Genomic DNA, 23,795 nt, shown 5'->3' on the forward strand with positions numbered 1-23,795 from the left:
CAGCTGCACCTCTCCTGGAGAGTTCCTTCACTCCTTTGAAATGCAGCTGTTTCTTCCTCATGACGGGGAGGTATCTCAGGCCCATCCAGCCCTCTGCCTAGAAGGTGGGCTCCACTGTTGGGTCTGAGACAGGAAGGGCAAAGAATGGAAAGGTGGGGCTGTGGTTCCCTCTGAGAATGTGAATCTATTAGGATCTCTGAAGTCAGTGTGGACAAGGGAGGCTGTCAGGTTCACGTGGCTTGGGTGACTAGTCAGGTACCTGGCACCTGGCCTCCCTACAGAGAAGCAGGGAAAGTGTCCTGTGCTTAACGTCAACAGCTGACAGAGAGCCATCCTGCACTCAGAGGCTGTTCAGAGTGGTCCATGCCTTCCACCTGGACTAACCATTTCTCCCCTGCAATGTGACAATGACATATGCCTCTGGGTGTTTGTAAGGCTTACATGACAAAGGTTTCCCCCAAGCAGCAGGAGTCAGGCCTGGGATCCTCTATACTCCAGCACCTACTTCCAGTAAAAAAATTCTTTTCCCACCTGAACATTTAGGTCACCCGCACCTGTCACTGCCTCCCTTATAGAGTCCTTCACTAAAGGGAGAGGACAAAATAGATGATGGGCCTGAAAACCTCACCTCAGAACCATCCTGTCATGTGAAACAAGCACAGTGACATCCTGGTGTTGGTCGGAATCTGTTGGCTCTCTGGCATAAGCTTATTAAGGCATATTTTCTTACTATCTAATTAATGTATTTTTGTTAGTTTTTTGGTTAATATTGACAAATTTGCAGAAGTTTTCTTGCTATTCAGATAGGATTAAACTAGCCAGCTAGTACTGTGACCTAGTACTCTTAGGTCACAGGAGTGCTTAGAAAATACCCACTAATACTTTGGTATCTACTGAGGTTGTCTGAATTTCCATAAAGGATCCTGCTTCCCTGTTCTTGAAGAAGTTAGTTATACTTGGTAGCACTCCAAGCTGTTATCAGTTCCTCTAACCTCACTACTTATGAATTCAGTTCTCTTGGGTGATTTATTTTTCATGAGATGGGTAGCAGTGGACACCCACGTGGGCAGCCTCACAGCTTGACCTATGCTGTTCCCACATATCAGTGGCTTTATCCAAGTTATGCATTCATAGAAACAAAAATCCTGGTGTGGGACAAGACCTCCCAGACTCTGTAGCCATAACCATCCTCCAGCTATTCCTTCCTCAGTGCCCGCGCAGTCCCTGGGAGGGGCTAGGACACCTTACCATCCAGGCCTCTCATGTTTCCTATGGGAAACTGAGACCAAGGAAAGATGCTCACAGATCACAGTGACAGGAGCAGAGAAAGCTCCAAGCCCCCAACAGTTGCAGGACACTGACTTGGTCACCCAGCCAAGAGAGTTCACTCCCAAGGAAACAAAGCTTCCTCCACTCCCCCAGGGCAGTGTTCATGGTGAGATGTGTGGCCATGATTTCCTGTTACTCCTCTGTGGGGAGCCTGAGGAGCTCATTTGGTTTCAGGTGTGAAATGTCCTAGCATTCAGTGCTGTGAGCTGAGAAGTGGAGTTGGAATAAGTATATAACTAACTATGACTTAAACTAGGCGTAGCCACTGTGCCACATGCCTTCCAAGGGTCATCTCCCCTTAATCTCCCTGCAAGGAAGAATAGATCTTACAAGAAACTGCATTTTCCAGAGGAGGCAAGGAATAGGAAGTAGTTTTTCCAGTGTCACATAGGCAGTACATGGTAAGTCTTGAGACAAAACTCAAGTGGTCTAGTGAAATTATTCTTCATACTTGGCACATGGTAGGAAAAAAAAAAGCAAGGAGTTGTTCGTTACAGAGACTCAGTGATCACCCAGGCATGTGGATCAGCTGCATGCTCACACATGCACACATGCAGTGCCTGCATGATAACCTGGTTCTTGAAGCCATGCATGGGAGTACTTGCCCCTGTGCACACATGTGGATTTATATCATCTATGTATGGAGACCATGTGTCTAATGGCTAAGCACTTCGGCCCTTTGACTTTGTCACCTTGGTGGGGGGAGGCTTATTACAGGGAAGAGAGGGGCTGTCTTTACAGTATCCTGTAATGTAGGAACACCTCTGGAAATGCCACGTGGGTCCATCTTTATTTTGGAAAGGAAATAACACTGAATCAATACCTAAAACTCCAGAGACTAGACCTGGTTTTTCATGGTAATTGATGGTGAGGGTTTTCTGAGCCCTTAGAGTCCCCACATGGAAAGTGAGTTTTGGAAGCCCAGAGGCCTCTGAGTGTACAGTCCTGAGTTTGCTCCAGGGACCATCCTTGGGAGACTCATCAGGCATGCGCCCACCTGACTGGCAGGTCGCAGCAGAACTTTGGGTGGGGCACAGAGGCCAGCGGCAAGGAGGAGGGCCGCTGTCTTCCTCCACCCATCCCATCTGGTGGCTGCAAAAGCTTCAAGGAGGTACCCAGGTTCCCAGCCAGGCACACCAGTGCCTAAAAACTGCTGTTCACCAGCAGGAAGCACAGGCTGTGTACCCACTTGGGCTATGGTAGGCAGCCAAGAGAGCCAGGAAGGGCTATTTGGGCTTCAGACAAGAATTCTCTGTTCCACTTGGAGGGCCTTCCTCTCTGGAGACCCTTGGGGATGGAAGTGCTTAGGAGAATGACCCATGTCAGCATGATTCCCCCCCTGGGGGGGGAGGAGTAAGTAAGAAAGAGAAGAGGACAAGTGGGGAGGAAGGGGGTGGGACAATATCACACTTCCAAGAGCAGCCTGGGACCTTAGCCCAGTGACAGCCCTGTACACCAGTCAGCCTCCAGAGCCCCCGGGGGCTCCTAGGAGGGGATCGGCTTGTGCACCCTCTCTATCTGATCCTTCCCACAGAACCCCCCAACACTGGGTAACAGCCCAGGAAATGCGGAGTGCGCAGTGCTGTGGCTTCTGACTCAGGTGATGATCTGAGAGTTCATATGCTTCTGCCTACTGACTCACACTCCTCCCATAGGAGACTGCTAGACTTGCTTGTTTGCATAACAGTGCAACTTCAGGGTCCTTCATGCACAGCCCTAAGTCTGTGAGGCCCCCAAGAGACTCCTGTACCGCACTTTTTTGTGATTTGGTGGTCTAGCATAGCCCAGCCTGAGCGCCCGTTCCCCAGTATTCGCTCAACAGCTGGGTGGCAAAACAGTCTCCGCGTCACGTGAGATTACAAGGTGCCTGCATAGTCCCTGGCGGTAGAGAATCCTGAATTCCAAACACACCTGTTCCCCGGGATGTCAGCCCAGACGCGGGAATCCGGCATACGCATCCCTTAAGAAAGAAATTGATTCATGCATGCGTTCTACTTTTATGAAAACAGGGGGAGGTAAGACAAAGCCGAGGTTGGCGGCAACCCTTGCAGGCCGTGCAGCCTTGTAAGCTCCCCGGGCATCTGAGTGCTCCCTTAAGGTAGGACTTTGGGGGAGACGGAAATGCAGATCCACACCTTTTGAGCCATTTGCGAACATGCCCACGGGCTCTGGGGTGGCGTGGCGTCCTTGCCCTCCCCCACGCGGCGGCTCCGCAGCTGTGCTGGACTCGCAGGGCCACAGCGCCACCTTTCCTCCACGTTTGGCATAGCCATCGACCTGGGCGCGCAAGCAAGGACGCTGGCACCATCCAGGACAACCTACAAAGAGGGCCAGAAAACGCATTTGCTTCTCTTCGGTCCCCCTAGCAGTGGCATGGGTAGCCTAACCTCGGCTCAGGGCACAGGGCACGCGAGCGTGAACCCTGTGTTTGATCGGTCTTGCCCTGGGTCGTTGTATACCCTAGGTGTTTTACGCGGCGCTACGCTGCAGCACTCGATCTAAGGGCTTTCCGTTATGGACTAAGGTGTTCTTGCAGCCACTGAAACTTGAGCAATGTGCGTGCACCGTCTCAGTTGAGATTTGTTCTCTCTCTTCAATTTTCAGTTGCAAATCAAACATGCAGTCACAGAGGCAGAGATTCAAAAATTGAAGACGAAGGTAAGCACCGCACCGATACACCGTGTTCTCATTGCACTCAGCTTCAGTCACAGTGGGTAGATCGCCGCTGGGGACTTGTTCCTTTGGGCAGGCAAAAGAACAAACGCGTGAGGCGTATTTCCGCTGGCAGGTGCGTAGATCAGCATGCCCCTGGGAGCAAGCCGCCCCCCGCCCGCCTCCGTGCACACATTGTTTTAATACATGCTTTAAACATGCGTAGGTGTTTGTGGATTTGTTGCCAATTCCATCTGAGATTTCCTAAAAAAAAGATAGTATTCTTAGTGGTTCAAGTTTACGTGTTTTAATCACTGGTTCCACAAGCATATGCTATTCAATGTTATCTGCCTCTCTTTATTTGCATTGGTGAGAATAGATTCAAAAATTTATTTTTCTTAAACAATATTCTGTCTAAATGTAGCACATTAATTGCTTTGATAGCGGCAATTCCAGTTTCTAATTGTTACAAACTCAATGTAATACATAGGTAATTGACTTCAGAGTCAAATTCACTAAAAGTTTTTAGACACCTGTAGTTCATATTACTTAACCTTTTCATAGAAAAAAATTTGATGAAAGAGTAAAATTTTTTACTATCTAGATGTAAAATGACAGGATTCAAAAAGCACACACTTAATTGGTGAATTATATACCGTGCGTGAGACACAGTTTCACACATTCTTACTAAATACATAAAAGATTTTAATAATTACATTACATTAAAAAAACGACGTCCTTTATTGTGTTCCACGATTCCTTTAAAATTCAAGTAGAATTATTCCCCCACTTGCTTGGATTTTTCTTCATGTGTTCTGAATGGAGGTTTATGAGGAAGCACGGCCGTGTTGCGGAGATGGCATCCTTGGCTGGCGCGCCCCACACTGCTTCACTGGGAGCATATCTGTGCGTCTCTCGTGGTGTCAGGCCAACTCTGGAACAGTACATTTAAATTAGGAGTGGTTGGTAAATCCACAACTTGATTTAAAAATTTCTTAATAAAAGATACAGTAAAAAACAAACCTATGTTTTAAATTGCTACTGTTTTCTTAACATAGAAAGGAAGAACAGAAGTTTTTTGCTTTTTTTTTTTTAATTGCTGGTTATATCCAAGGAAAAGATCCCCTTGTGATTCAAGGTAGTTTAATGGTGCTTCAATGTTATTCTACAAACTTAATTTAGAAAATATAATAAGCCAATAGTTTGTTTTCTAATTGTGACATTGACTTGTACTTATCACAGATCAGCTTATTTTACTATGATTCCTTATTATCTGTGTTGATAATACAGTTACTAATTTTGAAATGGTTTGGCTACTTTTTTCTACTTTATAACCTGTTCTACAAATTTATTTACATAAAACGTATGCAGAAATATGTCTGTATATGCTCGTATATACATATATTCATATATGTACATGTATACAGATACTGTATGACTTTGGAATGTCTTCTGGTACATGGAAGGAATTTTAAATAATCAAGAAATGATTTACTTTTGAGCATACTGTTTTTAAAACTTGCATGTGAATTAAGGTTTATAAGGCTCCAGGAATGCCTAACACTGCCTGTGAAATAATGAGCTATCAACTATGTTCATATCAATTGAAATAAAGAATGTAATAGTATCTTCAAAAGGATTAAGAGTAGAGTTACATAGCTAACCCTTCCCAGGTGTTTATCATGCCCAGGGAACTCTCCCATGCATGCTGATGCGTTGCATGACACATCTGATGTTTAGTGACGTAACTGTCTCTTGAAGAGCCTTCCATTACCTGCCCAAGAGTTCATAGATAACAGTGACAGACCTGGGACTGAAATCTAACCACCAGGCCATGACATGCTTGCTTCTACCCCCTTTTTCTTCCCTTCTGCCTCCCTGAAACTTAACTTAAACGTCTGACTTTAAAGACTCTCCAAGAAAATGTGTGGCTGCTCAGCGGATATATCCAAACTGTAAAACATCTTTCCCAGCTCGAGCAGTCTCATAGTGCATGCTGACAGAATCACGGAAGTTGGAATCACATGCCGTTACTTATCAAATGTGTGACCTTGGATGGATCATTTCATTTTCCAAAGCTTCCATTTTATCATCTGTAAAGTGACAGAAAGAATACTTAATTTTCTCAAGGTGTTTGATATTGAATATGTATAGCAAAGGAATTTAATCTAAAACAGACTATAACATGGGAGCCGTTTTCACAAGTGTCTAATAAATCACCTTTGCCTTTACCTTTGCCCTCTCCAGTTGCAAGCGGCGGAAAATGAGAAAGTGAGGTGGGAACTAGAAAAATCCCAACTCCAGCAAAACATTGAGGAGAATAAAGAGAGAATGCTCAAGTTGGAGAGCTACTGGATCGAGGCTCAAACGTTATGTCACACAGTGAACGAACATCTCAAAGAGACGCAAAGCCAGTATCAGGCCCTGGAAAAGAAATACAACAAGGCCAAGAAACTGATCAAGGATTTTCAACAGAAGTAAGCAACTGTTAATGACTAGAGAATTATGATCTGTGTCTAAAGTTGATACCATAACATCTGATGGACTAGGAAAAGGTTATCCCCTCAGAAGCACAGGTACAGCGTCAGTCCATCTTGGGAGTCACTGACAGCATCTGCTCATGGAACATAGACTTTCCTAGGCTTTACAGTGTCTTTTTGACAACCAGTTGCCACCACCCTACCTGACCCCCAACCCGACCCCCACTCCCGCCTCCAGTCTCTTTTTTGAGAATCAACCATTGACTGTAACTTAAAGCATCTCAGTGTCTGCGTTACCCCTGTGACTCAGAAGCAGGAAGTCCTGCCAAAGTCATGCAGAATGACTGGCCCCTGCTTGTGGTGCGTTCCAGAGGAGTAGGGGAGGCTGCTTCCGATCATGGCTAACCGCAGAGCCTCCCCACCGCCCCAGGCTCCCTGTTGACATCTTGGCCCCTGGCCTGGCTCTCTGCATTTCTCAGGTGTTGAGAGTAACGGGGGCTCAGGGTTGCCACCATGCAGGGCAGCCTTGCAACCTACAGCAGCTCTTTTCTGAGCTCCTGCTCCTTCACTTCCAACTGTTGGGGTCTCGCTGTCTGCGGGTGAGCCTAGCCTTAGAGATTCTGGGTTTTGTTTTGTTTTGGCTTTTTGTTTGTTTTTTGGGGGGTGTTTTTTTTTTTTTTCTGGTCAGTTCCTTGCAGTTCCAGCCAGAACCAGAAAAAAAAAAAGCCCCGCATGTTGGGACTTTTTCTGGTTTCGCTGCCAAGTGTTGGAAGCTGAGCATATGTGCAGCTGTTCACCATGTCTCTTGTTTTCTATCATAGTAATAATTCTGTCAATATTTAAGAGAGATTGCAATAAGAAGTTCATGACTCATATGAGAATAGTTGCACCCCATGACCGTGAATTCAGTATGTCACTATCTTCACTCCTTTTGCCAAAATTCTCATACCTAACTCCGTATCATGTAATGATGGAAAAAAAAATATGGTTCAGTTTGCAAATTCTACCCCATGTTCTCAAAATGCAGGTATTTCTTTTTCTCCCCTTGTCCCCCAATATTCGTGGGCCCAAGAGAGCTCATGTCGAAGTTTGGGGCACATCCAGCCTGCTTCCACTATTGTCTAAGAAGTCTGACTGTGGTTCTCTCTGTGGAACCCTTGCCATGTATTCCCACCAGCTGGCTGTGTGTCTGACATTGGAAATCTACCGTCATTTCTACTGACATCTGCTTATCTCCCCTGAATTTCCCAGTATGATCATTGGCGTCGTAGCTCCTCTCTAAATAGGTGTGGGTGTTCTAGAAGCAGCATCAACAAAAGAAAGTCATAATATGCAGAATCAAGGCCTTATTGTTTACTTTGTGACCCATTAAAGATGTTCTATTTTCTTTGGCTATCATACACTTTTTCCATATGATTGAGTTTTGTTTATCTAATGGCCGTCCAGTTGTTTATCCCACCGTGCAGTTTATTGCTTCAGATAAGTGCTTTCTCATTTCCTTGTTTTCTGAGTGCTGGATACAATCAGCTCTATTATCTTCTTCTTAAGAGAGCTTGATTTCATCAAAAGACAAGAAGCTGAAAGAAAGAAAATAGAAGAATCGGAGAAAGCTCATCTTGTGGAAGTTCAAGGCCTGCAAGCACGGGTGAGTCGTGTTCCTGAGGTCACTGCACAGGGAGATGGCGTTCCCGGGGCCTGGAGAGAGTGCTTGGTGGAGAGTGTGGTGAATGGCTGTGTTTTTCCCCAGATTAGAGATCTGGAAGCTGAGGTGTTCAGACTACTGAAGCAAAACGGGACCCAAGTGAATAACAACAACAACATCTTCGAGCAGAGAACATCGCTCGGTGAGGTCCCCAAAGGAGATACCCTGGAGAACCTGGATGTCAAGCAAACCTCTTGCCCAGATGGCTTAAGTCAAGGTTTGTCCAGCATAACCACGAAAGTCATTTTGAATGCCTGTATGCCTCAGCCTTGTGTTTTTGTCTTTTTTCTCATCCAGAGATTTGAAAGTTGGAAAGTGTCTTTTAAGGAAAAAAAAAGGGGAGGGGGGCAGCGACAAGGCCGATCCACATAGAGGTCCATCATTTTAGCTGTTCAGTCATTAGTGCCTCAATGTAAAAGAATTACAAATATGTGGGATGGGCACTTTGGTGCAGCAGGCTGAGCCACCACTTGGGATAAAGTTTTTGGTCATGTCCAAAGGCTGACTGCCTCGTTACATAGCTTAGAATTCATTGTCTCAGGTTGGGACCTCACTGTCCTGTGTGTGCTTCCAGTACCTTCTTTCAGCTGCCAAAATGTTGCACACATTTTATGCTGTGAATGGTTATCTTGTTGCACATACCAGCAGACAAACCGCATATACAGCTCGCTAAGAATAAGTGTTCATGATTGTGAATAAATGCTTTACTAACCATAGTATAAACTGGAAAATGTGTAAGCACTTGTAAAGGTAAAATCAACAGGGAGCTAAACAATTTTTGATTGTATCTTAAATTTTCACTTTGTTTATGATGGGGAGAGAGGAAGAGGTGGAAGGAAAGGGGGAAAGAGAGAAAAAGAGGCAGGATGAGGGGAAAATGAACAAGAAAAAGATATATCCTGCCTGCTGGTTCATTCCTCAAATGCTCACAGCAGTGGGACTGGGCCAGGGCCAAGTCAGCAATTCCCTCCAGGTAGCTCCTGTGTGGTGGCAGGGACCCAAGGATTGGAGCATCTTCCGCTATTTCCCAGGGTGCACAGGAGCAGGAAACTGAAAGAAGCAAACTGGGACTGAGTCCCAGCCACTCTGGTATATTGTATGGATATCCCAAGCAGTGGCATAACCCACTATGCCACGGTATTTGCCGCCATTTGGCAGTCTGAATGTTTCCATTGGTAGTCCTTAGAAAGTGAAAACAGAGGAATGGCGTGATAGGACCGGCAACTCAGGCAGCAATTTGACATGCAGTAAAACCCTGTTGATAATGAGCTCTTGGGTACTTTGATGATCTTTCTCATGTAGCAAAATGTCTCCAATGAGATTTTCTTGATAAGTGTTTTTAATCCTATCATTAACTTTTAGAACTAACCACCTACCCATTAAAAATGGGATGGAAATCTTCATTTAAAATTAAAGTGATGTCTAGAGATTTGAATCCATTCACTAGGTTTATGTCTTTCTAATGGGTTTTCCCTAAGTGGGATATAATTTATAATTAATTCCTCCCTGACAGCTGAAGCGGGGGAATTTAGCACCAATCTTGCCAGTAACCGCAGCGCTGTGTGACTTCAGGAAGATCCTTCAGTATCTCTGGGTTGATTTAAAAAAATAAAAATCAGTGTGCATAATTTTAAAAATTGCAGGGCATTTTGAGGCTGTATGATATAGTCTGTTAGGCCAAAAATGAAGTGGTTTTTCAGAACTTATGGCATTGTAATTTTTAACACCTGGAACACTGTGCAGTGTATACCCAAAGAAAGTCATGGCACATCAAGTCCTTCTGTTTTTCCATCTGTTTTGTTCTTTTAAATTTAAAAATTAGTCCTAGTTCATCATCAGTACAGGTTTCTGCAGTGGTGTGCACAATGTGCCATCCCTAAGTAGTAGCTTTTCATTTCTGTATAGAAATCTGTGCCCTGTCAAGCATATAATTAATGGTATTTATTAAATTATATGACTACAGAGGATCAACAGTCTGTGCTATTAGCATGCTGATGCAGAGCCAAACCTTGCGTTTCTTGTGAACTCTCCTTCCACGCTGCATCTTCTCTTTCGCCACGTAATTATCAGTCTCCCTAGCAACGCTGTCGCTTTGCAGTGAGATGACGAGACTACTAATTCTGAGACCGACCTGCACCGCCGGTACCATGGAGGCCAAATCAGTTAGCTGAGACATTAGTCACACACATATGCAGAGACACCGTCCCATTTCTGTTTCTGAGGACTGTGGGTGATGAATCTGTTTGAATTTCAATTGCCTAATGGCATGAAATAAAATGGTTTGGTCTGTCTCTAGATAGAATGCTCTGGAAAGCACTTTTCTAAATTGATCCTTTGCTTCTGTTGCTAAGGAACACTGAAGTGTCGGAGGCTCAGAAAGGGGAGTGAGGAAGGCGGTGGGACGGGCACTGGCCGCTGCGTATCACCCAAGGATTCACGCCGTCAGCCACAGTGCAGGCCCAGCCTTTGCAGTCAGTGGCCAGCCAGTCTTGGGTTTCAGTCTCTCCTCGCAGTCCTCCCCTGGAATGTCCAACCCTGATTGGTTTCCGGAGCACTGCAGTGTGAGGATGAGGGTTTGAGGGTGCTTTTAGGCCTTGAGGCAGGTCATGGGGCAAAAGACTGCTCAAGTGTAGGTCAATGCAAAACTGAGTCCAAATGAAGGACCAAAGAGAACAGGGAGGAAGGGGGAAGGCTGTGTGAGTAGCCTCTTCTTCAGGGGCCATGTGTGCTTCTGGCACAGAGCTTCCTGCCTGGCGCTGCACCAATCACGTGACTCTCATTATTGAGTCATTGTGAAGTTCTTGAAGGATAAAAAGAATCTTCAAATGATACAAAGATTTACCACAGGTAAAATTACATTTGAGCACTATTTATGAGTATGTTTTTTTCTAGATACTAAATCAATGCTAGCATTAAGAGTTTGTAAGACATTTTATATATATTCACATATACATTTTATATATATAATACATATTATATGTATATATATAGTATATATACAAGTTTATAGACTCTAAGACTTTTTTTGGTTCTTCCATAGGCAAATGCAACTTATTTTCAGCTAAGAGCCATGGTGAATCCTTTCACACCAGTATACTGATCAAATAGTGTTCTTCGTATGTTTCAGCAGAGGAGAAAAGATGTTTTGTGATCTCTGTAAGAGTTCTCTCTACCAACCCATCAACTTGGAAGTCACTGAAATGTCTTAGGCTGCCCAGCTGTTGGTCAGGAGTAGAATCAGGGCAGAAGAATTTGAGGGAGGTTGGCAGGTTGCAATCTTTGGTTGTATTTCCTCCATCTGAGTGCCTTAGAGATCCCAGGTTCCTTAAAAATAATGCTGCTTCAACTGTCTCAAATAGTATTTTGTTATGCATATTAAATAGAAAGGCTAGGACCCATCATGGAAGTTACCTAGGAAGTCAGATTCTGACAACTCCACCATTAGTAGTCAGGAGCAATACACATCCTTTAACACTGATTTGGAACACCAAGAACCTACTTCCAGGCGTGGCCTAAGCTGCAAATTGACTTAGAAGTCTTTGAGTGCCTGTCAGATGAACAGAAAGCACTAGGTACTGCCAGGTGAATGACAAGGTACATTTAATTTGCAAGGTTTGTGGCCAAGCGTGAGAAAGCGGACCTGAAAGCACTAGGTAAGTATCTTAAGAAGTGAGACGATGTTCAGAGAAAAATAAAATATTTTTTTTTCTGATTCCTAGAGCAAAGGGCTCTTTCAAGTGGTGTAGTGAAAGTGAGCTTTCACTACCTGAAGGAGAGGTGCACAGGGTTTTGTAAGCTTGCAACCCATTAGCAGTTCTGAGGTGTGACAGAACCGAGTCACTTGTAGATTTGTAAGTGTAGCTCCAGGCTGTCTGTGAAGTTTGAATATCGCCACCGAGCACCCCTTCATCCTCGCCACTCCCCTCCCACTCATCCAATGGGTGGCTAGTTAGTTAACCCAACAGGCTGTCTTTACAGAGGTGTGACTATGGAGGGCTACTAACTATCTACTTACTATCCCTTCAGTCTAATGATAACTGAGCAAGATGAAAAAAATTTAGACAGCATGATCAAGGATGGTATGATAGTCTAGGCTTTCAGAATAGGTTGTGGCTTGGATTAGCTACTCAACACTCAATCTTAGGGTGCCTTAAAGTAGGAATACTTCTTAGCTGCTTTCAGGCTAAGTTTAAAATATCCCAGAGGGATAAACATAAGATACTAACACCTTGCAGCTTGCTCTTCTTCCCCTTTCACTTTTCCCATGGAGTGGCAGGCCATTGCAGTAAGGCACAAGGGTCCCCAAAGATAGCTTCTGCACCTGTACCTTGACACCAGTACACTTGGTCCCAACACGGTACTGTCGGGCATGTCAGAGAATGTCCAGATTCATTCAAGCCAGTCAATTGCCAGGTCGTCAGCACTCAACCACTTAGTGTTTGCTTTTTGTAACCAGGTGTTAGCAACTTGGTTTGCTCTGAATTGAACAGCTCTGAAATTTACCTAGTATAAAGAACATGTCTATCAGAAAGGACAAGAGGAAATAACCAACTGCTGTTAATGGCGTATGCCTTTTCTACCCCCACACCCCGTGTTTTCATTCAACCTTCCTTCCTTTTTTCTCTTCTCCTCTCTTCCTCTCTCCTCCCCTCTCCAGTCTCCCTTCTTCCCTCTTCTTCTCCCCTCTCTTTTCGCCCCCTCTCATCTTTTCCTGTTACAGAGTAGTGGGAGAGACAAAGATCTTCCATCTTCCTGCTCACTCCCCTAAATAGGAGCAGCTGCCAAGAACTCCATCCTGGTTTCCAATATGGATGTCAGGAAGCCAAGAATTGGGAACATCTTACCCTGCTCTGGCAGGCATATTAGCAGGAAGGTGGATATAAAGCAGAGTGGCTAAGACTCAAACCCAAGCTCCGTTAGGGTATGTCAGCATCACAAGCCATGGCTTAACTCACTAGACCCCAACACTAGTCTCCCATGTGTTGACATTCTTATCATTCACTCATTCGTGCCCTGGCTACAGGTAAATTGGACAGAAACCTTACACAGAAATATCGGATGAGTTGAACACAGTAAAATAAGAGTGAGTCTGAGTTCCCAGTGGAGCCTCAAATGATGCTAGCAGTACATTCACCTAACTGGGCCCTCTCCCCAAGGCTGGGTCTCCAGCTTGCTCCTAAGCTTTCTGTTTTCCTCAGGGAACAAGAAATCCTTGACCATTACATCGTTCACAGTATTCATAAGAAAAAAGACAGACCATTTTTGCTCAAGAGAGTATAATTACTGATAATGAGATAAAAATAGTGCATGATTTGTATTAATACTGATACTATCCTTATAATAAATCCATTAGTGATTTTGCTGGAACATGTTCACTCAGTGACGCTGTGAACATTACAGAAACATATGAATCACGAAAAGCAGTTCAACTATTGGTGAGGGGATAGAGCTGGATGACGGTGCTGAGCTCCCTGCCCCTCCGGCCTCGGCGTAGATAGAAGCTTTTCATGTGTGTCAGGTGAAAGTAAATGTTGTTAAATAACCATGTTGCTTGAAACTGACACAATGCATCCTCACACTAGGATTGAGGCTTTACCTACTTTGGTTCTTCTGGCTAGATCCATTCTAGCTGAGGTATGTTGACAGGTGCATTCAGTTTAAAATGGTGTCTCTTCCTGGTGGATTGTCCTTTGATCATTAGGGACGGAACCTCTTTGTTTCTAATCATTTTTACTAACTGCTTTGATATTTGAAGAGCTAAATCTCCTTTCTTTGGGTTAGCCTTTGTACAGTATGTTTTTTCTCATCCTCTTATACTGTTTTTTTGTCTCTTATAAGCAACATATAGTATTTTTTAAACTATATGCTACTGATCTTTATTTTTAGGCTGCATTTAGAAATTTCCTACTTAGTCAAGTTACCAATATGTAAAGTTTAAAAAAGACACCGTGCTGTTTGTGTTCTGCTTGTTTTAGCTTTTTGGTTTTTAAATTTACTTTCTTGCATTCTTTTGGATTAAACTTATTTTTACCTTCTTGTTTTCTGTACTAACATGTATTCTTCTTTTAATCGATATCTACAGATAAAACTTATAACATTTGTAAGAGACATGGGCCAAAATTCGCTAAGGTGTCTTCTAGCCAAGCGAAGGTTCTTAAATGAGCCTTTAAAATTATTTTAATGATTTATTTATTTTTATTGGAAAGGCAGACATAGAAGGAAAGATTTCTGTCCAATGGTTTACTCCCCAAGTGACCCCAAAAGCCGATACTGGGTCTTTTTCTGGGTCTCCCACACAGGTGCAGGGTCTCAAGGCCTTGGGCCATCTCTTGTTGCTTTCCCAGGCTGTAAGGAAACAGCTGGAGAGGAAGTGGAACAGCTGGGACTAAAATCAACACCCATATGGATCCCAGCCATGAAAGGCAAGGATTAGCCACTGAACCATCGCACTGACCCCCAAAATTTAATTATTAAATTAATGTGGTATTACTTATTTTTATGAGTGCAATACAACTTTCCAACACATAGTACATAGCTTAAGTGAACCACCATACCAAGCAGAGGCCATTCCATTTTTTTTTAAAGATTTATTCATTTTATTACAGCCAGATATACACAGAGGAGGAGAGACAGAGAGGAATATCTTCCGTCTGATGATTCACTCCCCAAGTGAGCCGCAACGGGCCGATGCGAGCCGATCCAAAGCTGGGAACCAGGAACCTCTTCCGGGTCTCCCACGCGGGTGCAGTGTCCCAAAGCATTGGGCCGTCCTCGACTGCTTTCCCAGGCCACAGGCAGGGAGCTGGATGGGAAGTGGAGCTGCCGGGATTAGAACCGGCGCCCATATGGGATCCCGGGGCTTTCAAGGCGAGGACTTTAGCCACTAGGCCGCGCCGCCGGGCCCAGGCCATTCCATTTTTTGATGCTTTGAGTTTGGAGCCCACCATCTCCCTTCTTCAAGTTACTTTTAATATTTAAGTTCTTTATGTTATTATATTAAATTAAATAAGCCAGATACAGAGTAGCAGATATCACATTATTTTTCATATAGAAGCCTACATGTTATTCCTCATATTATTATTGTATGTTAAATATGACATATATATATTAGATCCAGATTTGAAATAGTGACTAAATGCACATTTACTAAATATTGAATGGTAATGAGCTGCAAGTCTTACTCCTTAGCAGATGACTTGAATTTGATTTTCTGTGTCATCAATGGAGAACTTGCCTGTATACCTTAATACACAATTAAGTTGGAGGGAGAGCTAATACATTTTCTGAGATATAAGCTCTCTGATAATTGTTTTGGAATAAGTAGGTATGCTTCTGTGTTGACTCATTGACAGGCCAGGATTCTTTTCATTGGAATTAATTAATTACTTAGTGAACGAGTGAACGATTGAATGAGCTTGTTCACAAAGATGAATGGGAAAATGAAATCCCAAAGAAAATTGAAATAATTTTAGGCTGAAAGAGTATGTAAATGTAGACTAAATCCACATCAGCCAAAATAAATTCTCATCCTAGGATGCGACTTGCTTTTAAAAAATTACTTGTATCTGCAGAAAGAAAGTGTTTTGAAAATGTATGTGCGTCCTGCAATGAAGTGAGATAGGCTGCAAAGAACTGTTATTTATTTAAAAATAATCTGAATTCAATAATTCCAACCAAAAAGAATCATTCCCATTGTAGAACTGCTGATCTGAAAAGTTAATAGCTCACTTTCCAGTGGGGATTCTGTTGACTGTACAAGCCACTGCTAGATGGAGAAAATGAAGTCGCTTCATGTCCTTAATAAAAGAACATGCCTTTGTGTTCTTTGACTCACTAAGTGTGATATCAAAATAGTCAGCAGTAGCCTTTAGAGGAAGCAGATTTCCACGAAAATAGGGACTTGTCTGAATTTTGTTTGTCCGGATTTAGTGTTCCCATTGACTTTGTCCTTGAGGTAAGATGATGGTGCAGGTTCCTTAGCCAGTTCTTGTGGTACCGGCTGAGAGGGATGTCGACATAATTATGTGAAGCTGTGCCTTCCCATGGTCTGCTTTCCCTAGCCATCTCTGCCCAGATGTCTTCCTCTTGTAAGGAAACTAGTTGCATTGGATTAGTTCCCCAACTCTGTTGCCAGTCACTTTAACTTCCTTCCCTTTTTGAAGTCTTGTCTCCAGTTACAATCAGGAGTCTTGGGGTTAGGTCTTCAACATTTGCATCTGAGGGGAACACACTCTAGCCCACATCTAACAGTATGTGGATTTCTTATTTGTTTTGTGTGGTTATAGTTTTATCTGAAAGTCATGTGTTTATCTTGTAAAATGGTGCCCTGTAGAATTTAAGGAATGGAAAGAAGCAAAATTTTCATTCATCGACAGTGAAATGGAGTATATTTTAAAAAGAAAGAAACTCAAGAGTCTCTCAATTTTTAGAATTGATACAAATTTAGTGGGGTAAATGGCTATGGGAATTCTTATTAGACATCCACCAGGTCCAACAGAAGTGATACCATACGTTTTACTGAACAGGTACCATTTAGATTAGCAGTAGAACTTATAGCCAGTGGTGAATTACACAAAAGATATTGGAAGGCCATGGGGAAACATTAAGGAACTACACGGATGCAAAGACAGGAAAGCCACTGTGGAGTAAAGGGTCAGGCTGCCACTTGGGACTCTGGTATTCCATTCAAGAGTTCCCCAGGAACTCAGACGCCACCTCTGCTTTTGACTGCTAGTGTTCACCTTCAGAGGCAGCAAATGGGGACTCAGGTACTTGGGGCTCTTGCCCCCATGTGTGGGAACCAATTAGAGTTCTTGGCTTTAGCCTGGCCCAGGCCTGGGTGCTGTGGGCACTTGTGGACTTCAGCAATGGATGGAAAATAGCTTTCTCTTTATTTGCCTAATGAATTAATTAGTAATGGTTTTATAATAAGTTGATTATAAACTAGGAAAGAAAGGAAGCCTTAAAAGCTTGGGGGAGGGGAAATGCTGTTATGCACAATGAATCCATATTCCTTGTAGTGTGTCCGAATTGGAATAGACTTTGATTTGTTCTGTCTTCGTTGGGACTTGGAGAGTTGTTTCCAAAATATCTGTGGATGCAGAACTTGGCCCAAACAGTTTAGAATACTCCTGTGAAGAACTTGTTTTTACAGACTCAAAAGTACATTGTGCAATGAAATGACTCTGATGGTATGGTGTGGGCTCCGCAGCTGACAGAGAAGCAGAACAAGGTGATGGGGAGTCCAGGAGCTGACTGCCACAGTCGTGTGAATGTGGCAATGACATAGAACTGACAGTGCTGGTCGGTGGGGCAAGTGTGAGCCAATGGGCCATTCACGCAGGAAAGGACAAAATTGGATCCCAGCTCACATCACAGTGAAATAGTCCCAAAGGGAGTGCATTCCCAAATAGGAAAGGCAGTAATTTAAAACTTCTGGAAGAAACGTTATCTGGTTCCTTGCATAAGAATCAAAAATTCTAAATCATAGGAAAAGTTGGCTAAATGGATCACAGCCACATGAGGAAAATTTGATCATCCAGCGGCACAATACGCTGCATGGAAAGAGAAGCCAAAAGTCAAGAGATGATATTCATAGCACTCTAAGAAACAAGTGTTGTTCACCAGAATATAATAAAGAACTTATGTCAATCATGAGAAAACACAATTACTGTACCAGGAAAGCAGACAAGATATATGAGCCAGCAGCTCCCAGTGAGATCCCCAACTGAATAAGCACAAACTTTCAACTTCGGTAGCACAATTGAAGTAAATGGCAAAGAGTTTCACAATAATGTATTGTGTTGTTACCACTGGGTGTGCGCAAAAGGAAAATCCATAGTTATTTGGTTAGAACCATTTGGTGTCATCCAAAAAAGAGTGAAAATTCCGTGGCCCAGCAAGTTCACTTCTGTGAGCAGACCTTCTGTGAATTCTTGCATTGCAAATAGAAAGCTGTGTTCTTGGCAGGGCTGTGCACAAAACTGACAGTAAAAAAGTGTATTGATCCTTAGTTAAACCTCTCAGCGTCTGGTTGGACAAATAGTAAATAATGTGCCAAATATCGCATATAATTTATTAGCATAAAAAGTGAAAAGGCTTGCAAAGCTAACCAGTGCGGAATGGCGACAGTCTGCCGCTACAGAGCCGTTGTCGCTGTTGAGGCTACAAGCACACCAGTGGTTTCTACTGTTTCCTTTTCCTTGTGGTTTACCTACAAATGTGGCATTCTTTTTGTATGAATACAGTGTTTTAAAGTAGAAAGTTCTATGTAAAATAATTGAAAGGGAAGAAAAAAAATACTTTTTTTTTGAGGCTTAAAATATTACTGTAAGATTTAGGAAGAAAAAAAGGTTAGTAACAGCCAGACATTTACATCAATAATGGGTTTCCGAGGTCATTCCACACCTCAGAAAATTGTTTTTCTTGTCCTTTTTGCCTTTCCTTTGAGACTTAAATGTTAGGGCCTCTTTTTCAAATGCTTGTGGATCTGAGGCCAGGCCAGACCCCTGCCGCCATGTCGGATTTACTTCCCAAGAGAGTTTGCAAGTGCCCTTCGCACTCACTTTTAGCAGTAGAATCCAGAATTCCAAAATAAAGTTACAGGCATGATTGCAGCCAGAATTCATTAAATGGAAAGTCGTTAAAAGGAAAGTGAATGCATTACCAGGAATGTTGCCTAAAAGAGCCTTAGATACAAGGCAACCAGGCGATTATTAACTAAAAATGCTCTCTCATTCACTTCTAAATCATAGTAAGGAGACTTCTGGAATTGATTTGGGCTCTTTTTCATGCATACAAATTTAAGTTCTTGCTAAACTTCCACAATATTCATTTTTCCTAAACAAATGATTTTCAGTTCTCTTGCATTCCCAATAAATAATGTTGATCAGAAAGTATTATTGAATTGCATTCATGAAGGCATAAACATTCTTGGTAAGTCACTATGGAAAATTTTAATGAGCATGCCAAATAAATGAGAAATCAACATTTATTATTTTTGGCTTACCACTAAAGCCAAAATCTGTCCTTTTACTCAAAAAGCCAAAGCAGCTAAATTACTTCCCTTGCAAGCAAAGTAATTTTGAATCTCTCTTTTGAAATCTGTCTGTATGTAACCCATCAGAACTACTGTTGGCAAGTCAATGAGACATTCAAAGAGAGACATTCCATTTCTCCTTGGTTCTTATTTTTCATTCCTTCTTAAACTCACAGACGCCATGAGACCCTGCAGTCATATTGAAGTATACACATAGTACTGCAGAAATTCCATAGAAAGTTGAAATAAAAGATAAGTTTATTTTGGTGCACAAAAACTTTGAAATTTGTGCATGTGAAGACTCTTCAAAAACTTTACAGAATATTTCTTGTTGTAAAAATACTGCATGGATCTCAAAAGTTCTTTGCACCACAATATTCTTAACTTTTAATCCATTTCCCACAAATTTTTGGAAATACCCGCATTATAGAAGAAAACTGAAGTTGTTTCTGGAAGGAAACACAGAGCTGTTTTCCAGAATGACTTTTTAATAACTTTCTGTTCATTTTAGGAAAAGTGCGTTCCTTTATAACATAAAGGATATGTAAAAATATAAACACATGTAAAAATGGTGGTCTTTTTAGTTGTGTTTGTTTTTATTTTAAAATGTTATGATTTTCATCAAGTAAAGATAGACAGATAGATAGACAAGACAGATAAGTTCCAGTGTATTTCCTGTATCTAAGTTTGTGATCAGATTCATCATGTAATTCTAATACCTTGGATTCGAAGGTAGCCGTATAGGTACATTCAAGTAAAATGAAGTGTAAAAGAACGGGCTAGGAAGTCAAGAAGGAGAGATCTAAAAATAAGAAGGGAGAGCAGGCATTTGGCCTACCTGTTAAAAGGCCAGTCAGAACATTTGTGTCCCTCAGATTTAAATTTGTGGAGTTAAATCCCAGTTGCAAGCTCGTTCCTCCAGCTTGCTGCGGATGCTGGCTCTGGCCCCGTGTGGATGACTTGGGCAGCTGAGCTCTTGGTGCCCAGGTGGAAGACCTGGATTGAGTTACCAACTCTAACTTTCTTGGTGCCAGTTCTTATAGGCGTCCCAGGGGTAAAACAGCCACCAATTTTGTGTCTCTCAAATAATTAGCTGAAAATTGGAAGGGGAGGTACTGCAGCAAATGTAGTTTGTATATGGAGTGTTGCCCTGGGCTCCTGTAGACTTTTGATGGTGGAACACAGATTTCATAGAATACATTTAGAGTCAAGGTCAGCTGCAGGAACCAAGTTTCCATAAAATTGAAACAGAATGGCTAGGTAGCAGTCTTTCGAGTTTGGACTGGACATTCTCCTGTGTGTATGGTTCTCAAAAGACTGCCATCTGTATTGTTTCAGTGCATATGGAACCAATATCCTTCAGTTGTTTTCTGCTAACTCGAGGTGTTATATCAAGGTACTGTTGAGTTTTTTCAGATGGACAAAACTATTTGTTCAGCTTCAGTGAACTAAACACTTTTTGTCCAACCTGTAGGAATTAAGTCCACCTACAAGCAAACACTGGGACACTGATGAACTAAAAACTGTGTCACTCTGGACTTTTTGCATGACCTTAAGGGACTTTTCACACACAAAAAAAATTCACCCACACATTTATTTTGGCTTTCAACTAATGTTTAATTTATTCAAATGTTTAATTTATTTAATTTATTATCAAAAATATTTATATTTTAATTTTGTTTTGCCAATTGCTGTTAAGGAATTTTAAAGACAGTATTTTAGTTATTATTTCCAAACTTAGCTACAATACCTACAAACAAAATTGCACGTGGAAGTTTGTTGTAGTCCATTTCCTGCATAAGTACTATCAATGGTAAAGTGGTAGGGCTCCCAAGGACTTCAGGTATTCTGATATACCTATTATGTTGTATTTGGAAATATTGTAGACCTCACAGGTGCAAGGTCTCAAGCCTTTGGGCTATCGTCCACTGCTTCCCCAGGCCACCAGCAGGGAGATGGATGGAAGTAGAGCAGCTGGGACATGAACCGGCACCCACATGGGATCCTGATGCATGTGAAGCGAAGATTTATCCACTGGTTATTGCATCAGACCCCAGCTTTTCATTTTCAAGCTCAAGTAGCTCAGATTAGAATTTCAGGTGGTGCTTGATGGAATTTAGAATGTCCATAGCTTTTTTTTCTGACAGCCGTTCTCTCTCTGGGCAGCCTAAGGAGCATTACCAGAGATGTTCCTGAGCTGTGGACTGCTAAAGTTGGGCCTCTGTACTCCCTGAGAGGATTAGTGTAGGGCAATTACAAGTTGACAGATGTTAGGTTGATTTTGTACCACACTATAACTGACCATTCAGCTATGTCAGAGGTCATGCAGATAGGTTTGAAGTTGTATTTCTTGACAAAGGAGTAAAAAGGAATTCTTTCAATGGCTGTCAAATGAAATGAATAGTTGATACAACATGGAAAGAGTAAAAATATCACTAGCCTATTTAACATTGAAATGGAAAAAAGATCAGCTTTCTTTTTTTTTTTTTTAAAGATTTTATTGTTATTATTGGAAGGCCGGATATACAGAGAGGAGGAGAGACAGAGAGGAAGATTTTCCATCCGATGTTTCACTCCCCAAGTGAGCCGCAACAGGCCGGTACGCACCAATCCGATGCTGGGAACCAGGAACCTCCTCCGGGTCTCCCACGTGGGTGCAGGGTCCCAAAGCTGTGGGCCGTCCTCAACTGCTTTCCCAGGCCACAAGCAGGGAGCTGAATGGGAAGTGGAGCTGCCGGGATTAGAACCGGCGCCCATATGGGATCCCGGGGCTTTCAAGGCGAGGACTTTAGCTGCTAGGCCACGCCGCCGGGCCCGAAAAGATCAGCTTTCTTGAGAATTTCATAAATGTTACTTGGAATACAGAAGTTACCAGCTATTTTTGTGACTTTAATTGCAGAATCCAACTATTGACAAAGAGTTCAGGGTGTTGATCATCCCATGGGTAGGATCCTCCCCAAAGTTTCGTTATCACCCAAGTTAAGTAACTTGGTCTCATATGGTCATGTCTGACTCAGGACACCTGCCCCATGCAATGCTCAGTGTTAACAAGGAAGCTAAGCCCTAGGACCTTAGTTGGTGCAGGTCATCCGGCCTTGAGTAAGGCAGAAACACAAGCCCGTATCTCCCCAGAGTGTGAAGGAGCGCCTTCTCTGGGAGACCAGCCAGGCTCCTGGCTTGTCAATTACCTGCACTCCTCACATTTGGAAATAGCATGTGTTACAACAGCATAGCTAAATCAAATTGAAAAGGAACAACAATAGCTCTAACAGAAGATATGCCAAGTATGTCTCTTTTTTCTCTTCTAGTTTCACTGTACAAATAATACAGAAATGCCAAAAATGCATAACATAAAGAATAATAATGCCAAGAGTCACATTATATAGCTAAGATTAAAGTAAACTTTTACTAATATTCCCTAATATGTTACCCTCACAGAAAGTCTATCTTTCCAGCATATTCTTATAATTCTATGTGCATTTGTCATTAGAAGATATACGATGGTACTTTTAAAAGTCCATAGGAAAAGGGAATTAGAAGATATATTTATGTTGGTTCAAAAGATTTTGATACCTGTGCTTATGAGGGACAAAGGGCTTCAAAAATTTACGGAAAACACATATTATGAAAAAGCAGGGATTTCAGAATTTTTTGGAACCAAAGCAAACTTACTTTTGAATTCTGTTTTTCCACAAATTTTTTGAAGTGCCCTCATATTTTGTGGTGCTGTTCTGTAAGAAGTTTAAACAAATGTATGTCTTTTGCAACCTGATTTATTCAATGCCTTGCTGATTTCTCCATGTCAGTCAAAATGAATTATGTATTCTGTGCGGATCCATTTTATGTCTGTCAGCATGGTGAGTCTTTGTAATGATGCTGTTGCTATTCTGTTATGTTATTATCCTGCCCACTGCACAGCAAAGGATCCCAAGAGACAAAAAAGTGAGGTGAATTACCCAATTTGGTGGCAATGCTGCTTGTTCCAGCTTCTGTTCAAGAAAGACTGGTTTCTGAGCTCTGTCAGGGTGGCCATTTGACACTGTCCCCTCTGAACCACATCCCCTAGCTGCCAAAATGCCACGTGATCAACCCAGACCCCCTTTGGGCCCACATCACAGGGACTTGAAGTGGCTGTGAACGATAACAGATATTGTCCATGTCCTACAATGCCACCCAGCGTCCCATTATACTTAACATTTTAGTTGTTAGTAGGAAAAGCCAGTTAACCAGGCACAAGGTGTGATTGTTACTGACGGAAACAATGCAGAGAGCATGCACAGTGGACCCTGTTGGTATGCTGCTCCATGGCCCAAGCTTCCTTGCTACCCATGTCTGATGCTTGGGCTGCATCCCATTGACGTCAAAGTAGCATCAATTTGGTGAATAAAATGGAGTGAGTCACAGCATTTCTGTAGAGAACTGGCCTCTCCGCAATGTGATATAGAACATCCTAATTTCATAGAGCATTTTTCATAACAGCTGCTAATATCATAATCAAATCCCTCAAATTCTTTGAAAGGCTCCAGTTTGAAGCTATAATAGAACTGGTCTTAAAATGTGACCTTAGCGAGGAGGAACCTCACCCATTGCAAAC

General features: G+C 42.5%; 1 protein-coding gene across 14 annotated transcripts in view; it reads left to right on the forward strand.

Annotated features, from left to right (window-relative positions):
• Positions 1-23,795, forward strand: part of PPP1R9A (protein phosphatase 1 regulatory subunit 9A) — a 249,209-nt gene that overhangs the window by 195,733 nt on the left and 29,681 nt on the right. For all 14 annotated transcript variants that reach the window (XM_058678331.1, XM_058678330.1, XM_058678338.1 and 11 more), the window contains 4 exons: positions 3,934-3,987; positions 6,229-6,458; positions 8,010-8,106; positions 8,209-8,380. In XM_058678331.1, the coding sequence (XP_058534314.1) occupies positions 3,934-3,987; positions 6,229-6,458; positions 8,010-8,106; positions 8,209-8,380 (553 nt within the window). The remainder of the gene's footprint in view (positions 1-3,933; positions 3,988-6,228; positions 6,459-8,009; positions 8,107-8,208; positions 8,381-23,795) is intronic.

The sequence above is a fragment of the Ochotona princeps genome, chromosome 20 (assembly GCF_030435755.1).
Source record: "Ochotona princeps isolate mOchPri1 chromosome 20, mOchPri1.hap1, whole genome shotgun sequence".
NCBI classification, from domain to species: domain Eukaryota; kingdom Metazoa; phylum Chordata; class Mammalia; order Lagomorpha; family Ochotonidae; genus Ochotona; species Ochotona princeps.